Source organism: Bufo gargarizans, chromosome 4 (genome assembly GCF_014858855.1).
Source record: "Bufo gargarizans isolate SCDJY-AF-19 chromosome 4, ASM1485885v1, whole genome shotgun sequence".
NCBI classification, from domain to species: Eukaryota; Metazoa; Chordata; class Amphibia; order Anura; family Bufonidae; genus Bufo; species Bufo gargarizans.
Window position 1 is genome coordinate 457,977,179 of NC_058083.1, and position 20,721 is coordinate 457,997,899.

At 45.2% G+C, this 20,721-nt stretch overlaps 1 protein-coding gene across 1 annotated transcript in view; it reads left to right on the plus strand.

The window, feature by feature from the left end:
• Positions 1-16,549, plus strand: part of MCM8 (minichromosome maintenance 8 homologous recombination repair factor) — a 58,768-nt gene extending 42,219 nt beyond the window's left edge. The window contains exons 14-18 of the mRNA XM_044290857.1: positions 922-1,141; positions 1,228-1,437; positions 2,018-2,094; positions 4,679-4,868; positions 15,958-16,549. Of these exons, the coding sequence (XP_044146792.1) occupies positions 922-1,141; positions 1,228-1,437; positions 2,018-2,094; positions 4,679-4,868; positions 15,958-16,050 (790 nt within the window). The 3' untranslated portion in view covers positions 16,051-16,549. The remainder of the gene's footprint in view (positions 1-921; positions 1,142-1,227; positions 1,438-2,017; positions 2,095-4,678; positions 4,869-15,957) is intronic.
• The last annotated feature ends 4,172 nt before the right edge of the window (positions 16,550-20,721 follow it).

Genomic DNA, 20,721 nt, shown 5'->3' on the forward strand with positions numbered 1-20,721 from the left:
ATCACCTTTACAAACGGTGAGAGGACGGCGCCTCTAGGAGCTGCAGCAACGCCCCACTAGCACCTAGAGGCTCATTTGCAGAATATAAAAGTGATTATTTAGCGCGAACGGCGGCAGGCGGGGAGATATAAGTCATACAGTTATGTTCTGTTGACATTAGCACATCGCCAATGTCCGCCGGCTACATAACCATTTTTCTGATGACAGAAACCCTTCAAGTCGTGAGTAAAGAGGCTGAATACTAATGTCAATTTTAGTTTTTCCTTTTCAATAAATTGGCATAGATTTCGAAAATTCTTTCTTTATTTTCTCATTATGTAGTATTAAGTGCAGAATAGAAGGGAAATATATATATATAATTTTTTTTTTTTTTAGCACAACGGAATGTGAAAAACCAGAATGGGTCTGAAGACTTTCTGACCGCACAAGTTATAAATGTAGTTAGAAATGTATGATTGTTTTATAAAAGTATAATTATATTCCTGCAAAGAAAACGTGGCAAGAGTGCCATCTACAAGTCGGATACACTATATCATTCTGTCCCCATAGTTTATTTCCTGAATCTATACTTGATTGTACACTATAGGAAAAAAAAGGATTCCAAAGGTGCCCTGCTCATCCTGGGAGAAAGCCATTTCTCTACGCATATTGCCCACCCTTGAGCAAGCAGAGGTTTCATACCTCAAAGACTCATTGGAAGCATCTGCCCAAGATATAAGAAAGCAGATGATGTCGGCAACTAGTACTTTTCCTCTTTGCAATATTCCTGTTTTTGATCAGATAGCATTGCATGTCTCTGAAGCCGAACATACGGTACAGAGAGACCAAACTATGTAGTATTCTTGCGCCAAATGTGTGATGAAGCCTATGAGCACAGTATTTGCAAACTACAATTAGCATAGTGTTTGTTTCTCTGCACAGAATGGGAAGCGCTTTATTGTCCCGCTTTGATTTGGTCTTCATCCTCCTGGATACCCCTAATGAAGACCACGATCATTTACTGTCAGAACATGTCATGGCCATGAGGTCTGGGTCCAAGGAGGTCCTACACAGCGCTAACGTAACACGTGCGGACACGCAGGAGTCCAACATCTCTGTGCTAGAGGTGACTCCAGGCAGACCTTTAAAAGAGAGATTAAAGGTATCGTTCATTGTCACCCATGAAATGGTACGCACGAATACAGCATCACCCATACTGCACATACAGAAGTCTTTGGTTTATTCTAGGTCCGCCCTGGGGAACATATCGATGCCATTCCACACCAGCTCTTACGAAAATACATTGGTTATGCCAGACAGTATGTGCAGCCAAAACTGTCACTGGACGCAGCTCAGGTCCTCCAGAGCTTCTACCTGGAACTCAGGAAACAGAACCAGGGCATAGACAGTACTCCTATAACTACCAGACAACTGGAGTCCTTGATCCGTTTAACCGAGGTACAGAAACGCAATCGCAAATTCATGTTTGCTACCAACCGGCAAAAAAAATCTGCTGTATAAACCCCAACGTTAGTCACATACAGCAGTTTTTTATATTATTGGTAGCGGTTAGTATATTCTGCAGCGCACACACTGAAGATCTAGCAGTGCAATCGCTTCAAAAATACACACATTCTGGGAACGCTGGCACATTGCAGTATACTAATTCTGGTGTCTTACAGATTAGTCCTAGATATCATAGTGTCATTCTGCAGTGCACGTTTGTCACATGCACTGGGTAAGACTGACCCATAGGGTCCCATTATACAGAAAAAATGCCAAAATAATGTTTTTTTCTTTTTTTGCCTCCATCTTATTTTTTGCTACATGGAATATCACAGCCCAATGCAATTTTCCATACCGGGGGAATTTTCCATACCGGTGCTTATATGTGACATATGCCGCGCAGTGACATCTGTCAGATGTATGCTCTTTTGATTTCAGTGGGCAAATCTGCCCAGTGCAAACCTAGTATGGACGTTGCACAACACCGCGTGAAAAAAAAATCCTAGTTAAAATTGCTTTGTATTTTACCCAGGCCAGGGCAAGATTAGAGCTGAGGGAGGAGGCCACCAGAGAAGACGCTGAAGAAGTTGTTCAGATAATGAAATACAGGTAAATCAATCTTTAAAAAATGCTACATTCTGAACTCTCTTTAAATTTGCACATCTGAGCAGTTTTGTTAAAGTGTTCCTAAATTTACACCAAAAAAAGTTTAAAACCTACTGTAAATGCCCTAAAATGTTTTTTTTTTTTTTAATATACATTATTTCTTTTTTTTGTTTTCCATGCAATATGGGCCTATAGCGCTTAGCAATCTTTACTCCTGTGCACTGCTGTGTATAGGAGTAGAGATTTCCCTGAGGCCGTACTGTGCCTCACAGGCAAGAACTATGTAGCACAAGGCTCTGCTGTCTGTACCAGTGCTGCTTTTCTAAGGCTTGGCATAGATGTGCTAAGCCAGGCTTTAGCAGAGGAGCAATGTGCTATGCTGATCTCCTGCCCTGTCCCAGCTTTTTACGCTGTGAGAAAGCCTTGCATGTTGCAGCGCACAAGCGCTATGTTCTCTTCAAACAGCTGATCGTGGGGGCATCGAAGAGTCAGACCCTGACAATCTAATATTGATTACCCATCCTGAGGATAGGTCATCAGTATAAGAAACTGGCCAATTCCTTTAATGACCAGACACTTTTGATTAACAGTTTTACGGTACTTTCACACTAGCGTTTTTTGAGTTCCATCAAAAGGGCTCAATGCCGGAAAAGAACTGATCAGTTTTATCCTAATGCATTCTGAATGGAGAGCATTCCTTTCAGGATGTCTTCAGTTCAGTTTTTTTTGACTGATCAGGCTAAAGATAATACCGCAGCATGCTACGGTTTTATCTCCGGCCAAAAAAACTGAAGACTTGCCTGAAAGGATCCGGCATTTTTTCCCATAGGAATGTATTAGTGCCAGACCCGGCATTCAAAATGCGCAGACCGAAAAAAAGGTGAAAAAAATAAATGCCGGATCCGTTTTGCCGGATGACACAGGAAAGACGGATTCGGCATTTCAATGCATTTTTAAGACTGATCAGGATCTTGATCAGTCTTAGGGCTCTTTCACATCTGCATTCTTTTCTTCCGGCATAGAGTTCCGTCGTCGGGGCTCTATGCCGGAAGAATCCTGATCAGTTTTATTCTAATGCATTCTGAATGGAGAGAAATCCGTTCAGGATGCATCAGGATGTCTTCAGTTCCGGACCGGAACGTTTTTTGGCCGGAGAAAATACCGCAGCATGCTGCACTTTTTGCTCCGGCCAAAAATCCTGAAGACTTGCCGCAAGGCCGGATCCGGAATTAATGCCCATTGAAAGGCATTGATCCGGATCCGGCCTTAAGCTAAACGTCGTTTCGGCGCATTGCCGGATCCAACGTTTAGCTTTTTTAGAGTGGTTACCATGGCTGCCGGGACGCTAAAGTCCTGGCAGCCATGGTAAAGTGTAGTGGGGAGCGGGGAGCAGCATACTTACCATCCGTGCGGCTCCCGGGGCGCTCCAGAGTGACGTCAGGGCGCCCCACGTGCATGGATCACGTGATCGCATGGCCCGTCACCCATGCGCATGGGGCGCTCTGACGTCATTCTGGAGCGCCCCGGGAGCCGCACGGACGGTAAGTATACCGCTCCCCACTACTACTATGGCAACCAGGACTTTAATAGCGTCCTGGCTGCCATAGTAACACTGAACGCATTTTGAAGACGGATCCGTCTTCAAATGCTTTCAGTACACTCGTGTTTTTCCGGATCCGGCGTGTAATTCCGGCAAGTGGAGTACACGCCGGATCCGGACAACGCAAGTGTGAAAGAGGCCTAACAAATGCCATCAGTTGGCATATGTTTTGCCGAATCCAGCAGACAGTTCTGGCGACTGAACTGCTTGCCGGATCACTCTGCCGCATGTGTGAAAGTACCCTTACCTTTATCTTTTTTGTTAGACTGCCAAAATCATTTTTGTGATCTTTTTATGCTTGATATCAATGTTTATTTCTGTCATTCTGTTTTGGTTTATTTCGACATTTCTTTTTCAAGCTGACCACATGGACACCATTGGCTATTATAGGCAAAGCCAGAATATTATGGACTTTTTCCCAAATGTCCATCAACGATTACTGTAATGTTTTAATAAGGTTGGGTTCACACTTCGTTTTAGCTCTTTGCTGAGGTTCCCATCAGGGGTATACCCAAAAACCATATTCAAAAGTATACTGCCATGGAGCCATTCACTTCAGTGGGCCAAATGGAGTCTGATGGATTCCACTTTGGACTCTATTTGACCTGCTTTTCTTTTGCCGGACAGAGTAGCGTAGCCTGTCCGGCAAAAAAGACCGCAACAAACGGAAAATAGGGCAAAGATGGATCCTTTGAGCTCTATTTGCCCCTCTCAAGTGAATGGATCCACTGTGGTGTATGCTTGAATACAGTATTCAGGTATTAAAGGGTATACCTAGAGGGCTACCACGCAGCGTGAACCCAATCCTACTTGTATCATGGAAGGATCTGTGCACGAGGACATTTCAGACTCCCTACATTTATTGGTTTGCACAGTAATCCTATAACGATAGAAATGGTAATACTGTGGACAATACATTGGCGTGATAGAAAATTCTAACCTGTATACTGTTTGAATGATCATTACTATGTTTTTTATTCTCCGTAGTCTACTTGGAACATATTCAGATGAGTTTGGGAGATTGGATTTCAACAGATCTCAGCATGGTTCTGGAATGAGCAACCGGTCACAAGCAAAGAAGTTTGTTTCCGCCCTTAACAGGATCGCAGAAAGAACCTACAATAATCTATTTGAGTATCAGCAACTTCGGCAAATCGCAAGGGAGCTGCAGATACAGGTAGTGAGACATTCACTGCTCCTTTAAGCACGTCCCCCCCCCCCTCTTTAATGGGTTGTGTCACTTCTATAGATCAGCTTCCCATTGTCACACACTTTTTCCAAACCTCTGAAGGGCAAAGCCTATCCATGTTATATAGCAGTTCACCTCTTTCCCTTATCAGACATCAACTCAAAAAAGTTTGAGACCTCAAGGACATATATTGTGCATTTTGCTCCTTTAGCAAATGGCATTTATCACGAAGACAAAGTTAATACAAGGCACTTACTAATGTATTGTGATTGTCCATATTGCCTCCTTTATGGCTTGATTCATTTTTCCATCACATTATACACTGCTCGTTTCCAGGAGTTACGACCAACCTACAATCCAGCAGCGGTGGCCGTGCTTGCACACTATCTGAAAAAGTGCCATCCTCATATTCACACTGCAGCACAAGTGAGACAACCGCTTTAAATGTACAAAATGCACAATATATGTCCTTGAGGTCTCAAACTTTTTTTTTGAGTTGATGTCTGGTAAGGGAAGGGGATGAACTCCTATATAACATGCTCTGCCCTTCAGGGGTTTGAATAAAGTCGGGGACATTGGGAAGCTCCTGTAGTGGTTGTCGTTCAGACTGCTGAGTAGACCTTTAAAATACTTCACACGAAGAGAAAAGGCGTGGCTGGCCTATATGGAGTTACCCTGTATGTACATTAGTATTTAAAGGGGCAACATCTTTTAAACCATTCCAGTTAAACCCTTATGGGGCGCACCAGTTTTCATTTTTTACATTTTCCCAGAGTCATAACTTTTTTATTTTACTCTTCACATAGCCGTTTGAGGGCTTGTTTTCTGTGGGACAAGTTGTCCTTTGTAATGCCACCATTTTATATTGCATACAATGTAGTGGGAACCTGGAAAAAAAAATTGGGTGTAAAATTGGGAAAAAAATAATAATTTTACCTTAGTTTTATGGGTTTCTGTTTTACACATTCCCTATGCAGTAAAACTGACATGTTACCTTCATTCTCTGGGTCAATACGATTACAAAGATAGTGGATGGAACATTGTGCATTTCATAATTGTCCAGTATCATCCAGGGATAATGGAAGGAACACTGGGCGTGTCATAATGGACCAGTATCATCCAGTGACAATGAATGGAACACTGGACGTGTCATAATGGACCAGTATCATCCAGTGACAATGAATGGAACACTGGACGTGTCATAATGGACCAGTATCATCCAGGGATGATGGATGGAATAATGGACGTGTCATAATGGACCAGTATCATCCAAGGATAATGGATGGAACACTGGGCGTGTCATAATGGACCAGTATCATCCAGGGATAATGGATGGAACACTGGGCGTGTCATAATGGACCAGTATCGTCCAGGGACAATGGATAGAACACTGGACATGTCATAATGGACCAGTATCATCCAGGGACAATGGATGGAACGCTGGGCGTGTCATAATGGACCAGTATCATCCAGGGACAATGAATAGAACACTGGACGTGTCATAATGGACCAGCATCATCCAGGGACAATGGATGAAACACTGGACGTGTCATAATGGATGGAACACTGGACGTGTCATAATGGACCAGTATCATCCAGGGGCAATGGATGGAACACTGGGCGTGTCATAATGGACCAGTATCGTCCAGGGACAATGGATGGAATACTGGGCGTGTCATAATGGACCAGTATCATCCAGGGACAATGGATGGAACACTGGACATGTCATAATGGACCAGTATCATCCAAGGACAATGGATGGAAAACTGGGCGTGTCATAATGGACCAGTATCATCCAAGGACAATGGATGGAAAACTGGGCGTGTCATAATGCACCAGTATCATCCAGGGACAATGGATGGAATACTGGACGTGTCATAATGGACCAGTATCATCCAAGGACAATGGATGGAAAACTGGGCGTGTCATAATGCACCAGTATCGTCCAGGGACAATGGATGGAACACTGGACGTGTCATAATGGACCAGTATCATCCAGGGATAATGGATGGATTGAACACTGGACATGTAATAATGGACCAGCATCATCCAAGGACAATGGATGGAAAACTGGGCGTGTCATAATGCACCAGTATCGTCCAGGGACAATGGATGAAACACTGGACGTGTCATAATAGACCAGTATCATCCAGGGACAATGGATTGAACACTGGGCATGTCATAATGCACCAGTATCATCCAGGACAATGGATGGAACACTGGGCGTGTCATAATGGTCCAGCATCATCCAGGGACAATGGATGAAGCACTGGACGTGACATAATGGACCAGCATCATCCAGGGACAATGGATGAAACACTGGGCGTGTCATAATGGATGAAACACTGGACGTGTCATAATAGACCAGTATCATCCAGGGATAATGGATGGAATGCTGGACGTGTCATAATGGACCAGTATCGTCCAGGGACAATGGATTAAACACTGAGCGTGTCATAATGGATGGAGAACTGGACGTGTCATAATGGACCAGTATCATCCAGTGACAATGGATGGAACACTGGGCGTGTCATAATGGACCAGCATCATCCAGTTACAATGGATGGAACACTGGACGTGTCATATTTGACCAGTATCATCCAGGGACAATGGATGAAACACTGGACGTGTCATAATGGACCAGTATCATCCAGGGATAATGGATGGAATGCTGGACGTGTCATAATGGACCAGTATCATCCAGTGACAATGAATAGAACACTGGACGTGTCATAATGGACCAGCATCATCCAGTGATAATGGATGGAACACTGGGCGTGTCATAATGGACCAGTATTGTCCAGGGACATTGGATAGAACACTGGATGTGCCATAATGGACCAGCATCATCCAGGGACAACGAATAGAACACTGGACGTGTCATAATGGACCAGTATCGTCCAGGGACAATGGATAGAACACTGGACGTGTCATAATGGACCAGCATCATCCAGTGACAATGGATGAAACACTGGACGTGTCCTAATGGACCAGCGTCATCCAGGGATAATGGATGAAACACTGGACGTGTCATAATGGTCCAGCATCATCCAGTGACAATGGATGAAACACTGGACGTGTCATAATGGACCAGTATCATCCAGGGATAATGGATGGATGGAACACTGGACGTGTCATAATGGACCAGCATCATCCATGGACAATGGATGAAACACTGGACGTGTCATACATTGACCAGTATCATCCAGGGATAATGAATGGAATGCTGGACATGTCATAATGGACCAGTATCGTCCAGGGATAATGGATGGAACACTGGGCGTGTCATAATGGACCAGTATCATCCAGTGACAATGGATAGAACACTGGATGTGTCATAATGGACCAGTATCATCCATGGACAATGGATGAAACACTGGACATGTCATAATGGACCAGTATCATCCAGTGACAATGGATGAAACACTGGACGTGTCATAATGGACCAGTATCATCCAGTGACAATGGATAGAACACTGGATGTGTCATAATGGACCAGTATCATCCAGGGATAATTGATGGAACACTGGACGTGTCATAATGGACCAGTATCGTCCAGGGACAATGGATAGAACACTGGACGTGTCATAATGGACCAGTATCATCCAGTGACAATGGATGGAATGCTGGACGTGTCATAATGGACCAGTATCATCCAGGGACAATAGATGGAACACTGGGCGTGTCATAATGGACCAGTATCATCCAGTGACAATGGATGGAACACTGGGCGTGTCATAATGGACCAGTATCATCCAGGGACAATAGATGGAACACTGGGCGTGTCATAATGGACCAGTATTATCCAGTGACAATGGATGAAACACGGGACGTGTCATAATGGACCAGCATCATCCAGTGACAATGTATAGAGCACTGGGCGTGTCATAATGGACCAGTATCGTCCAGGGATAATGCATGGAACACTGGACGTGTCATAATGAACCAGTATTGTCCAGGGATAATGCATGGAACACTGGGCGTGTCATAATGGACCAGTATCATCCAGTGATAATGGATGGAACACTGGACATGTCATAATGGACCAGTATCATCCAGTGATAATGGATGGAACACTGGGCGTGTCATAATGGACCAGTATCATCCAGGGACAATGGATGGAACACTGGGCGTGTCATAATGGATGGAACACTGGGCGTGTCATAATGGACCAGCATCATCCAGTGACAATGAATAGAACACTGGACGTGTCATAATGGACCAGCGTCATCCAGTGATAACGGATTGAACACTGGGCGTGTCATAATGGACCAGTATCATCCAGGGACAATAGATGGAACACTGGGCGTGTCATAATGGACCAGCATCATCCAGTGATAATGGATGGAACACTGGGCGTGTCATAATGGACCAGTATTATCCAGTGACAATGGATGAAACACTGGACGTGTCATAATGGACCAGTATCATCCAGTGACAATGGATGAAACACTGGACGTGTCATAATGGACCAGTATCATCCAGGGATAATGGATAGAACACTGGACGTGTCATAATGGACCAGTATCGTCCAGGGACAATGGATAGAACACTGGACGTGTCATAATGGACCAGCATCATCCAGGGACAATGGATGAAACACTGGACGTGTCACAGTGGACCAGCATCATCCAGTGACAATGGATGGAACACTGGACATGTCATAATGGACCAGCATCATCCAGTGACAGTGGATGGAACACTGGACGTGTCATAATGGACCAGTATCGTCCAGGGACAATGGATGGAACACTGGGCGTGTCATAATGGACCAGTATTGTCCAGGGACATTGGATAGAACACTGGATGTGCCATAATGGACCAGCATCATCCAGGGACAACGAATAGAACACTGGACGTGTCATAATGGACCAGTATCGTCCAGGGACAATGGATAGAACACTGGACGTGTCATAATGGACCAGCATCATCCAGTGACAATGGATGGAACACTGGACGTGTCCTAATGGACCAGCGTCATCCAGGGATAATGGATGAAACACTGGACGTGTCATAATGGTCCAGCATCATCCAGTGACAATGGATGAAACACTGGACGTGTCATAATGGACCAGTATCATCCAGGGATAATGGATGGATGGAACACTGGACGTGTCATAATGGACCAGCATCATCTAGGGACAATGGATGGATGGAACACTGGACGTGTCATAATGGACCAGCATCATCCATGGACAATGGATGAAACACTGGACGTGTCATAATTGACCAGTATCATCCAGGGATAATGAATGGAATGCTGGACATGTCATAATGGACCAGTATCGTCCAGGGATAATGGATGGAACACTGGGCGTGTCATAATGGACCAGTATCATCCAGTGACAATGGATAGAACACTGGATGTGTCATAATGGACCAGTATCATCCATGGACAATGGATGAAACACTGGACGTGTCATAATGGACCAGTATCATCCAGTGACAATGGATGAAACACTGGACGTGTCATAATGGACCAGTATCATCCAGTGACAATGGATAGAACACTGGATGTGTCATAATGGACCAGTATCATCCAGGGATAATTGATGGAATGCTGGACGTGTCATAATGGACCAGTATCGTCCAGGGACAATGGATAGAACACTGGACGTGTCATAATGGACCAGTATCATCCAGTGACAATGGATGGAATGCTGGACGTGTCATAATGGACCAGTATCATCCAGGGACAATAGATGGAACACTGGGCGTGTCATAATGGACCAGTATCATCCAGTGACAATGGATGGAACACTGGGCGTGTCATAATGGACCAGTATCATCCAGGGACAATAGATGGAACACTGGGCGTGTCATAATGGACCAGTATTATCCAGTGACAATGGATGAAACACGGGACGTGTCATAATGGACCAGCATCATCCAGTGACAATGTATAGAGCACTGGGCGTGTCATAATGGATGGAGAACTGGACGTGTCATAATGGACCAGTATCATCCAGTGACAATGGATGGAACACTGGGCGTGTCATAATGGACCAGCATCATCCAGTTACAATGGATGGAACACTGGACGTGTCATATTTGACCAGTATCATCCAGGGACAATGGATGAAACACTGGACGTGTCATAATGGACCAGTATCATCCAGGGATAATGGATGGAATGCTGGACGTGTCATAATGGACCAGTATCATCCAGTGACAATGAATAGAACACTGGACGTGTCATAATGGACCAGCATCATCCAGTGATAATGGATGGAACACTGGGCGTGTCATAATGGACCAGTATTGTCCAGGGACATTGGATAGAACACTGGATGTGCCATAATGGACCAGCATCATCCAGGGACAACGAATAGAACACTGGACGTGTCATAATGGACCAGTATCGTCCAGGGACAATGGATAGAACACTGGACGTGTCATAATGGACCAGCATCATCCAGTGACAATGGATAGAACACTGGACGTGTCATAATGGACCAGTATCGTCCAGGGACAATGGATGGAACACTGGACGTGTCATAATGGACCAGTATCATTCAGGGATAAAGGATGGATGGAACACTGGACATGTAATAATGGACCAGCATCATCCAGGGACAATGGATTGAACACTGGGCATGTCATAATGCACCAGTATCATCCAGGGACAATGGATGAAACACTGGACGTGTCATAATAGACCAGTATCATCCAGGGACAATGGATTGAACACTGGGCATGTCATAATGCACCAGTATCATCCAGGACAATGGATGGAACACTGGGCGTGTCATAATGGTCCAGCATCATCCAGGGACAATGGATGAAGCACTGGACGTGACATAATGGACCAGCATCATCCAGGGACAATGGATGAAACGCTGGGCGTGTCATAATAGACCAGTATCATCCCGGGATAATGGATGGAATGCTGGACGTGTCATAATGGACCAGTATCTTCCAGGGACAATGGATTAAACACTGAGCGTGTCATAATGGATGGAGAACTGGGCGTGTCATAATGGACCAGTATCATCCAGGGACAATGGATGAAAAACTGGACATGTCATAATGGACCAGTATCATCCAGTGACAATGGATGGAACACTGGGCGTGTCATAATGGACCAGTATCATCCAGTGACAATGGATGGAACACTGGGCGTGTCATAATGGATGGAACACTGGACATGTCATAATGGACCAGTATCATCCAGTGACAATGGATTAAACACTGAGCGTGTCATAATGGATGGAGAACTGGGCGTGTCATAATGGACCAGTATCATCCAGTGACAATGGATGGAACACTGGGCGTGTCATAATGGACCAGTATCATCCAGTGACAATGGATGGAACACTGGGCGTGTCATAATGGATGGAACACTGGACATGTCATAATGGACCAGTATCTTCCAGGGACAATGGATTAAACACTGAGCGTGTCATAATGGATGGAGAACTGGGCGTGTCATAATGGACCAGTATCATCCAGGGACAATGGATGAAAAACTGGACGTGTCATAATGGACCAGTATCATCCAGTGACAATGGATGGAACACTGGGCGTGTCATAATGGACCAGCATCATCCAGTGACAATGGATGGAACACTGGGCGTGTCATAATGGACCAGCATCATCCAGTGACAATGGATGGAACACTGGGCGTGTCATAATGGACCAGCATCATCCAGTTACAATGGATGGAACACTGGACGTGTCATAATGGATGGAACACTGGACATGTCATAATGGACCAGTATCATCCAGTGACAATGGATGAAACACTGGACATGTCATAATGGACCAGTATCATCCAGTGATAATGGATGGAACACTGGGCGTGTCATAATGGACCAGTATCATCCAGGGACAATAGATGGAACACTGGGCGTGTCATAATGGATGGAACACTGGGCGTGTCATAATGGACCAGCATCATCCAGTCATAATGGATGGAACACTGGGCGTGTCATAATGGACCAGTATCGTCCAGGGATAATGCATGGAACACTGGGCGTGTCATAATGGACCAGTATCGTCCAGGGATAATGCATGGAACACTGGGCGTGTCATAATGGACCAGTATCGTCCAGGGATAATGCATGGAACACTGGGCGTGTCATAATGGTCCAGCATCATTCAGGGATAATGGATGAAACGCTGGACGAGTTCTATTGGGAACTTCGGCTAGAGAACCTGCAATGCCAATGACAGTTTTTATTAAACAGCTGCACCCTGCCTGGCTCTATTGCGTTTCCATTCTCCGAGAACCCCTTTAAAGAGGACCTTTCACTACTCTACAAACTAAAAACTAACTATACCTGTGGGCAGAGCGGCGCCCAGGGGTCCCCCTGCACTTACCAGTAAGTCTTGGCGCCGCTCCGTTCGCCCGGTATAGGCTCCGGTGTCTCAGCTCCCTCTGACTGATTTCTTGTAGGAGGCGTGTCCCTTGCTGCACTGCTGGCCAATCGCAGCGCACAGCTCATAGCCTGGCTATGAGCTGTGCGCTGCGATTGGCCAGCAGTGCAGCAAGGGACACACCTCCTACAAGAAATCAGTCAGAGGGAGCTGAGACACCGGAGCCTATACCGGGCGAACGGAGCGGCGCCCAGACTTACTGGTAAGTGCAGGGGGACCCCTGGGCGCCGCTCTGCCCACAGGTATAGTTAGTTTTTAGTTTGTAGAGTAGTGAAAGGTCCTCTTTAAATCTATATAAAATGTTAAATATCTTTACAAATACGTTGCTTTACTTATCTTGTGTTGTCTTGGGTCTCGCCTCTGGGATCCTCTCATAGGGCCGTGTCCTGCATAACGGGGAATGGGAGGAGGCTGTGCATGCGCTTCGCTCTCTATTGCCTGCTATGAGACTCCCGAAAATAGCCAGTAAGCAGTGAATGGAGAGAACCACACATGTGCGGCCTCCTCTCCATTCCCGGCCTGTTCTTGAGATATGATGTTATAGGCCATAAATGTCCAGATGGGACAACAACTTTAAAGGGGTTGTTTGGGCTTTATAATATTAATGACCTATCCTCAGAATAGGTCATCAATATCAGATTGGCAGGGGTCCGACACCCGTAAACCCCGCCGATCTGCTGCAAGAGGAGACGGTACGCGCTAGTGTTGTCACGATACCAAAATTTTGATTCAATTTCGATACCCCAAAAAGTTTTGCGATACTCGATACCACGCGAAAAAAATAAAACGCCAAAAAAGCTGCGTGCATTCCGCATTGTATGGATTGTCTGGCCCAAAATAGAACAGTCCTATCCTATTTTGGGGGGAGACAAGGTAACAAAAATTTTTAGTTTTTATTGTTACGGCGTTCACTGCATAGGAGATATTTTTCATATTTTAATAGTTTGGATTTTTCGGACGTGGCGATATGTAATATGTTTATTTATTGTTTATATATTTTATATGTAAAATTGGCCTTTGCCAATTTTACATATAAAATATATAAACAATAAATAAACATATTACATATCGCCACGTCCGAAAAATCCAAACTAATAAAATTTATATTTATACTTATTATTTCGATGTATTTAAAAAAAGAACTTTTCAACTTTTTATTTAATACCTATTAGCCGCCTTAGGGGCTAGAACCTGGGAGGGGTTATCTGCGGCGGATCGCAGCTCCCTGTCATAGAGTTCGGGTGTGCGGCCACCTGTCCATTCACCACTAAGTGACTGCTGGAAGTAGCCCATAATGGTGAATGGAGGGTGTCGGTGCTTGTGGGGTATGCAGATTTTACCCTATGCACCGGCGTGATCGTCCGCATTTATCTTGCACTGCGTATTTACACGGCGTGTGGGTGAGATTTATTTGATTCTGGTCCACTAGGCAGCTGTAAAACATCAGTTCCACTGCAGAAAATCTGAGAAATGTGGACCATATACACAGATTGTTGGAGGAATTTGCATTTACCCACTGTATATGGACAGCTTTAGAGCTGTAAGATCCAATGAAGGTCTTAAGGCTGAGTTCACACGGGCGAGATTTCCGCGCGGGTGCAATGCGGTAGGTGAACGTATTGCACCCGCACTGAATCCGGCACCATTCATTTCTATGGGGCTGTGCACATGAGCGATTTTTTTCACGCATCACTTCTGCAATGCTTTAAAATCGCAGCATGCTCTATATTCTGCGTTTGTAACGCAGGACAGGCCCCATAGAAATGAATGGGGCTGAGTGAAAATCGCAAGCATCCGCAAGCAAGTGCGGATGCGGTGCGATTTTCACTCATGGTTGCTAGGTGACAGTCTATTCACTGTATTATTTTCCCTTCTAACATGGTTATAAGGGAAAATAATAGCATTCTGAATACAGAATGCTTAGTACAAGGTCAATTGAGGGTTGAAAAAAATAAAAGAAATTAACTCACCTTGTCCTCTTCATCGCGCAGTTCCCGGTCTCTTCTGATGAGCTGTCGGCTAAAGGACCTTTGGTGACGTCAGATCACATGCTCCAATCACATGGTACATCACCGTGGTGATGTACCATGTGATTGGAGCATGTGATCTGACGTCACCAAAGGTCCTTTAGCCGACAGCTCATCAGAAGAGACCGGGAACTGCGCGATGAAGAGGACAAGGTGAGTTAATTTCTTTTATTTTTTTTAACCCTCAATTGACCTTGTACTAAGCATTCTGTATTCAGAATGCTATTATTTTCCCTTATAACCATGTTAGAAGGGAAAATAATACAATCTACACTACAACTAACCCAAACCTGAACTTCTGTGAAGAAGTTCGGGTCTGGGTACCACAGTCGGTTTTTTATCACGCGAGTGCAAAACACATTGCACCCGCGTGATAAAAACTGAACATCGGAACGCAATCGCAGTCAAAACTGACTGCAATTGCGTACCTAATCGCGCGGGTTTGCCGCAATACACCGGGACGCATCCGGACCTAATCCGGACACGCCCGTGTGAACCCAGCCTAAGGGTGCATAAAAACATATTCCAAGGAGGAGGAAACAAGATGAGAAAAGGAAAGTATTTACAGACTTGGATGTAGATTTTAATGTTCTCCCTAAGTTGGTAATGGTGATTGATGACATCACGAGAATTGCTGCATTACCAATTTTATCCGCTTTGTTTTCCCTCAGGTTTCTGACTTTGACAGTTTTGTGTGTTCCCTCAATGACCAGGGATACCTGCTGAAGAAAGGACCTAAAGTCTATCAGCTCCAGACATTGTAGGACCGTTTCATAGATGCTTTCCCCATCATCTGCTCCCTGACAGAGGGCAACCTCAAGCCCTAGGGTACGTCCACGCGGGATGTAATTTGCGGCAGAAAATTCAGCAAAATAAATAAATGAAATCACTGAGCAAAATCCGTGTTAGACTTGTTTCCATGCGGCAAAGCTCTCCGGCAGAGAAGAGCCTGCTGAAGTTCCTCAGATCCAGCATTGCTGGATAGTTCTATGCGGCCGCTTCCCGGCAAAGATGCCAGGATTTAGCCGGACAAAAACCGCCACACCCAACACTTTTGTCCGACCATTTTGCGGCATTCTCTGACGAAGAGCTGATGTGTCGCAGATGTGAAACTAGCTTTAGTTAAATGCAGATTTTGCTGCAGTTTTGCCCCAAATGTCCCCCTGTGCATTCCAGAGGGTGAAATCCGTGTTAAAATCCACAGCATTCAGGTCCATTCACACGTCCGTAGTGCATTGCAGATCCGCAATACACCCGGCCAGCACCCCCATAGAAATGCCTATTCTTGTCCGCAATTGCGGACAAGAATAGGACATGCTTTATTTTTTTTCCCGGAGCCGTGGACCGGAAGATCGGCGGCGCGCTCCGGAAATGCGGATAGCACACTGTGTGCTGTCCGCATCCATTTCATCCCCATAGAGAATGAATGGGTCGCACCTGTTCCGCACAATTGCGGACCACAATTGCGGACGTGTGAATGGAGCCTAAATGGCCATGTACCGCACGCACCACAGGTCTAAAATCTCATCGGCTTTGCTGGTACAGTAATATGCTGCTGATTTACCGCACGCAAATTCACAACAACGAATCAGCAGTGTATATGTCCTATGTGAACACACTCTTAGGCATCACTGCCTGGCTCCTGAGCCTTGGATTAAAGTCTATGCACACCTTTGGGGCAAATTATTTTTATTATGTAGAGCTTACCTTATGGCTGGATCTGTAGCCCTTATCTCTAAACTCCTGTCGGCTCAGAAAAACTGATTCGTACTGATGTCCTATACTGTGAATAGGTCATCAGTATCTGATCAGTGGGGGTCCGACACCTGGGACCCCTGCTGATCATCTGTTTGAGAGGCCTTTTCCCTGCTTTTCCTAGACCAAGTGACGACACGTTCATCGTCGTGTGGACTAGGAGCAGCTCAGCCCCATTCAAGTGTATGAGACTGAGCGCGATACCAAGAACAGCCGCTGCCAAATGTACGACACTGTGCGCGGTGAGCTGATCAGCTGATCAGTGGTGGTCCCAGGTATCGGACCCCCACCGATCAGATACTGATGACCTATCCAGAAGATAAGTTATCAGTGAATAAATCCTGGAAAACCACTTTAAGCTAAATTCTTATCAAGCTGAGAATGTAGCTATAACGAGTGTTTGATCTATTAGGAAAGTACAGATAATGGCTGGAGGTTGAGCCATCAGTGCAGCTCTCTGATGGATTCATTCTAAAGGAGACAGCAGCAGTCTGCAGATACTGAGAGTGAAGGCTGTTGAGGAAAAACTGTTGGAAACGTTCAGTAGAAACCAACTGATAAAATGTTTTTTAGCCCCAAATGAGTAGATATCAGTGATAAAAAAAATTGACCCAAGGGTGACCATAGCCTTTAACGGGCCACATTCTCATGTTCTATGTAATATATGTATTATATGCTATAAAAATAAAAATACTGGTTTCTATTTGTGTGTATATGTTACTGTGTAGACAGCATCAGAAATGTCCTTGCAGGGAAGAGTCAAGTGGTACAGGAACAATTGTTTTCACCATTATTACACCCTTAGGCCTCTTTCACACGAACGTGGCCATATTGCGGACCAGATTTGCGGATCCGCAATACACGGGCACCGCTCCGTGTGCATTCCGCATCATGGATGCATTCACTTCAATGGGTCCGCAGATGCGGAACCGAACCCTACGGAAGCACTACGGAGTGCTTCCATGAGGTTTCGTCCCGTACTTCTGTTCCGCAAAAAGATAGAACATGTCCTATCTTTTTGCGGAACGGCCGGATCGCGGACCCATTAAAGTAAATAGATCCGCTGTCCCACGGTGGGTGTTTGTGCACATTGCGGCCCGCAATTTGTGGGCCACAGCACGGGGCGCACACGTTCGTGTGCAAGAGGCCTTAGACACATTCCCAATGACTTTTCCATGTGCAAGCCTGTGTCCATACAGGTGAAAACGGCATTTTTCCACTGCATAAGCCACATTCAAAATGGCATCAACAAAGCTTTTTTTGGAACAGAGACACATGGGGTCATTTATCAAACTGGTGTAAAGTAGAGCTGGCTTAGTTGCCCATAGCAACCAATCAGATTCCACCTTTTATTTTCTAAAGGAGCTGTCAAAAATGAAAGGTGGAATCTGATTGGTTGCTATGGGCAACTAAGCCAGTTCTACTTTACACCAGTTTGATAAATGACTCCAACAGTTTTTTGAGCCGAAGCCAGAAGTGGATCCAGTAGGAAGGAGATGTATACGTCCTTACTTTATATTTCCCATCCTTATGAATTCGCTTCTGGCTTCGGCTCAAAAAAACTTCATGAACAGCTGCCACAAAAATTGTCGCTGTGTGTGAAACCACACTTAAGGCTCATTCACATGAATAAAATGGCCGTTTGACAGCCATTTTTGTAATGCCATCACATGGCCATTTTTAGAGCAAATTAAAGCGTATGGGGCTATTCACACGGTAGTTTTTTAATGGTTAGTGCATAGCGGTTGTCAAAATATAGAACATGTCTAAATCGCGCAGGGCAAAGGCATTTTTTGGAGATCCGGTGACGTACCGGGGTTCTCCATGGGGCTGCCAGGAAGCCCGGTGATGTCACTGGCACTGATGGGCGGGATTTAGCGCTGCCCTAGCCAGTAAAACGGCTAGGGCAGCGCTAAAGCCTGCCCATCAGAGCCGGTGACGTCACCGAACATACTGCCGGGTGGAACCTTGTGATAAACAAAAGAGCCCGTGCCCTGTGCGATTTAGTGCAGGCCAAGGGAGCGCATCGGAGCACGAGATGCTCCGATGCTAGCCTCAGGGGGGCTGCCTGGGTGAAAATAAGGGTATGTCCGGGTTCATCTCTGAACCTGGACAACCCCTTTAGGGGGTCATGCACACAAATGTATTTATTTTTTTTCCATGTACGTTCCGTTTTTGGTTTTGCAGCCCCATTGTAGTGCATGGTTCTGCATATGGGACGCAAACAAAGGAAACAACTCCATGTGCATTCCGTGTCCGTATGTCTGTTTTGCAAAGAAATAAAACATCTCCTATTGTTGTCCACATTATGGACAAGGATAGGACTGTTCTGTTAGGGGCCGGCCGTTCCGTAAATAGCCGAATGCACACGACCGGGATCTATGTTTTGCTGATCCGCAAAACATAATATTTTCGTGTGCATGAGCCCTAAGAGAATCAATAAAAGTGATGTTTTAAATACACAAGCACAAATAGGCAAATACAAGTAGTGGTAATTAATGGGGTCCATTTACTGTACAGTCTGCGCCTGTTATTAGGTGTAAAAATGCAGTTAGATTTTTTTTTACTACTGAAAATGCCCGTTTTGGAGGCATTTGTGCCTGGTTTGCCAATTTAGATTTTTTTTTTTGAAATACTAATTCAGATTTTTTTTTAACTTAGGCACCTATTTATGTAGGTGCTCCTGTTTTAGTCACAAAAACAGTCTAATTTCTACCCCACTCCAGGGCTGGCGGACTTTTCCTAGTCTGTTTTGAGCGGTGAATTGTCTGGTTTTGTAATGCGGTATTGGACCAGTAGAGGTGCAGCTCATGACTCCACTCTGCTTCACCTATATAAGCCGTGCGGCTCCAAGCTGCAGCCACTTGGAAAAACCAGGTGGTAGTGTGTAACGGCCACGTGAATGCCAGGATCCAAGGTTCCCGCTACAACTTTGACCAGAGCACCATAAAGTCTCTGCCGGATTCCCGATGCAACCTGGTGTTAATTTCTTGCCCAGGTAAGGGTACTTTCACACTAGCGTTTTTCTTTTCTGGCACTGAGTTCCGTCCTAGGGGCTCAATACCGGAAAATAACTGATCAGTTTTATCCCCATGCATTCTGAATGGATAGAAATTTGTTCAGGGTGTCTTAGCAATAGAAAAAAATAGCACTTAAAGGGGTTGTCCTAGTTATATTTATTGATAACCTCCGGATAGGTCATCAATATCAGATTGGCTGGGGTCTGACACCCAGCATCCCCCCGATCAGCCGTTTGAAGAGAAGGCGCGCGCCGTGCCAGCGCTGCCTCCTCTTCATTGTTTACCTGCTCGCCATTGCATCAGCAGCGGTGAGCAGGTGTCATTACACCCATTCATTTCAATTGGACGGCTTGGGTGTAATGACACCTGCTCAGCGCTGCTGATGCAATGGCGAGCAGGTAAACAATGAAGAGGAGGTAGCGCTGGCACGGCGCACGCCTTCTCTTCAAACAGCTGATCGGCGGGGGTGTCAGACCCCAGCCAATCTGATATTGATGACCTATCCCGAGGTCATCAATAAATATAACTTGGACAACCCCTTAAAAAAAAAAAAAACAGGAGTGGATTCTTTGGCGTTTTTTGAGTAAACAAACACGCCAGAGCAAAATCTTGTGTAAGGACCGTCAGACCATATATCCCTAGACGGGATGTAGGTAGACA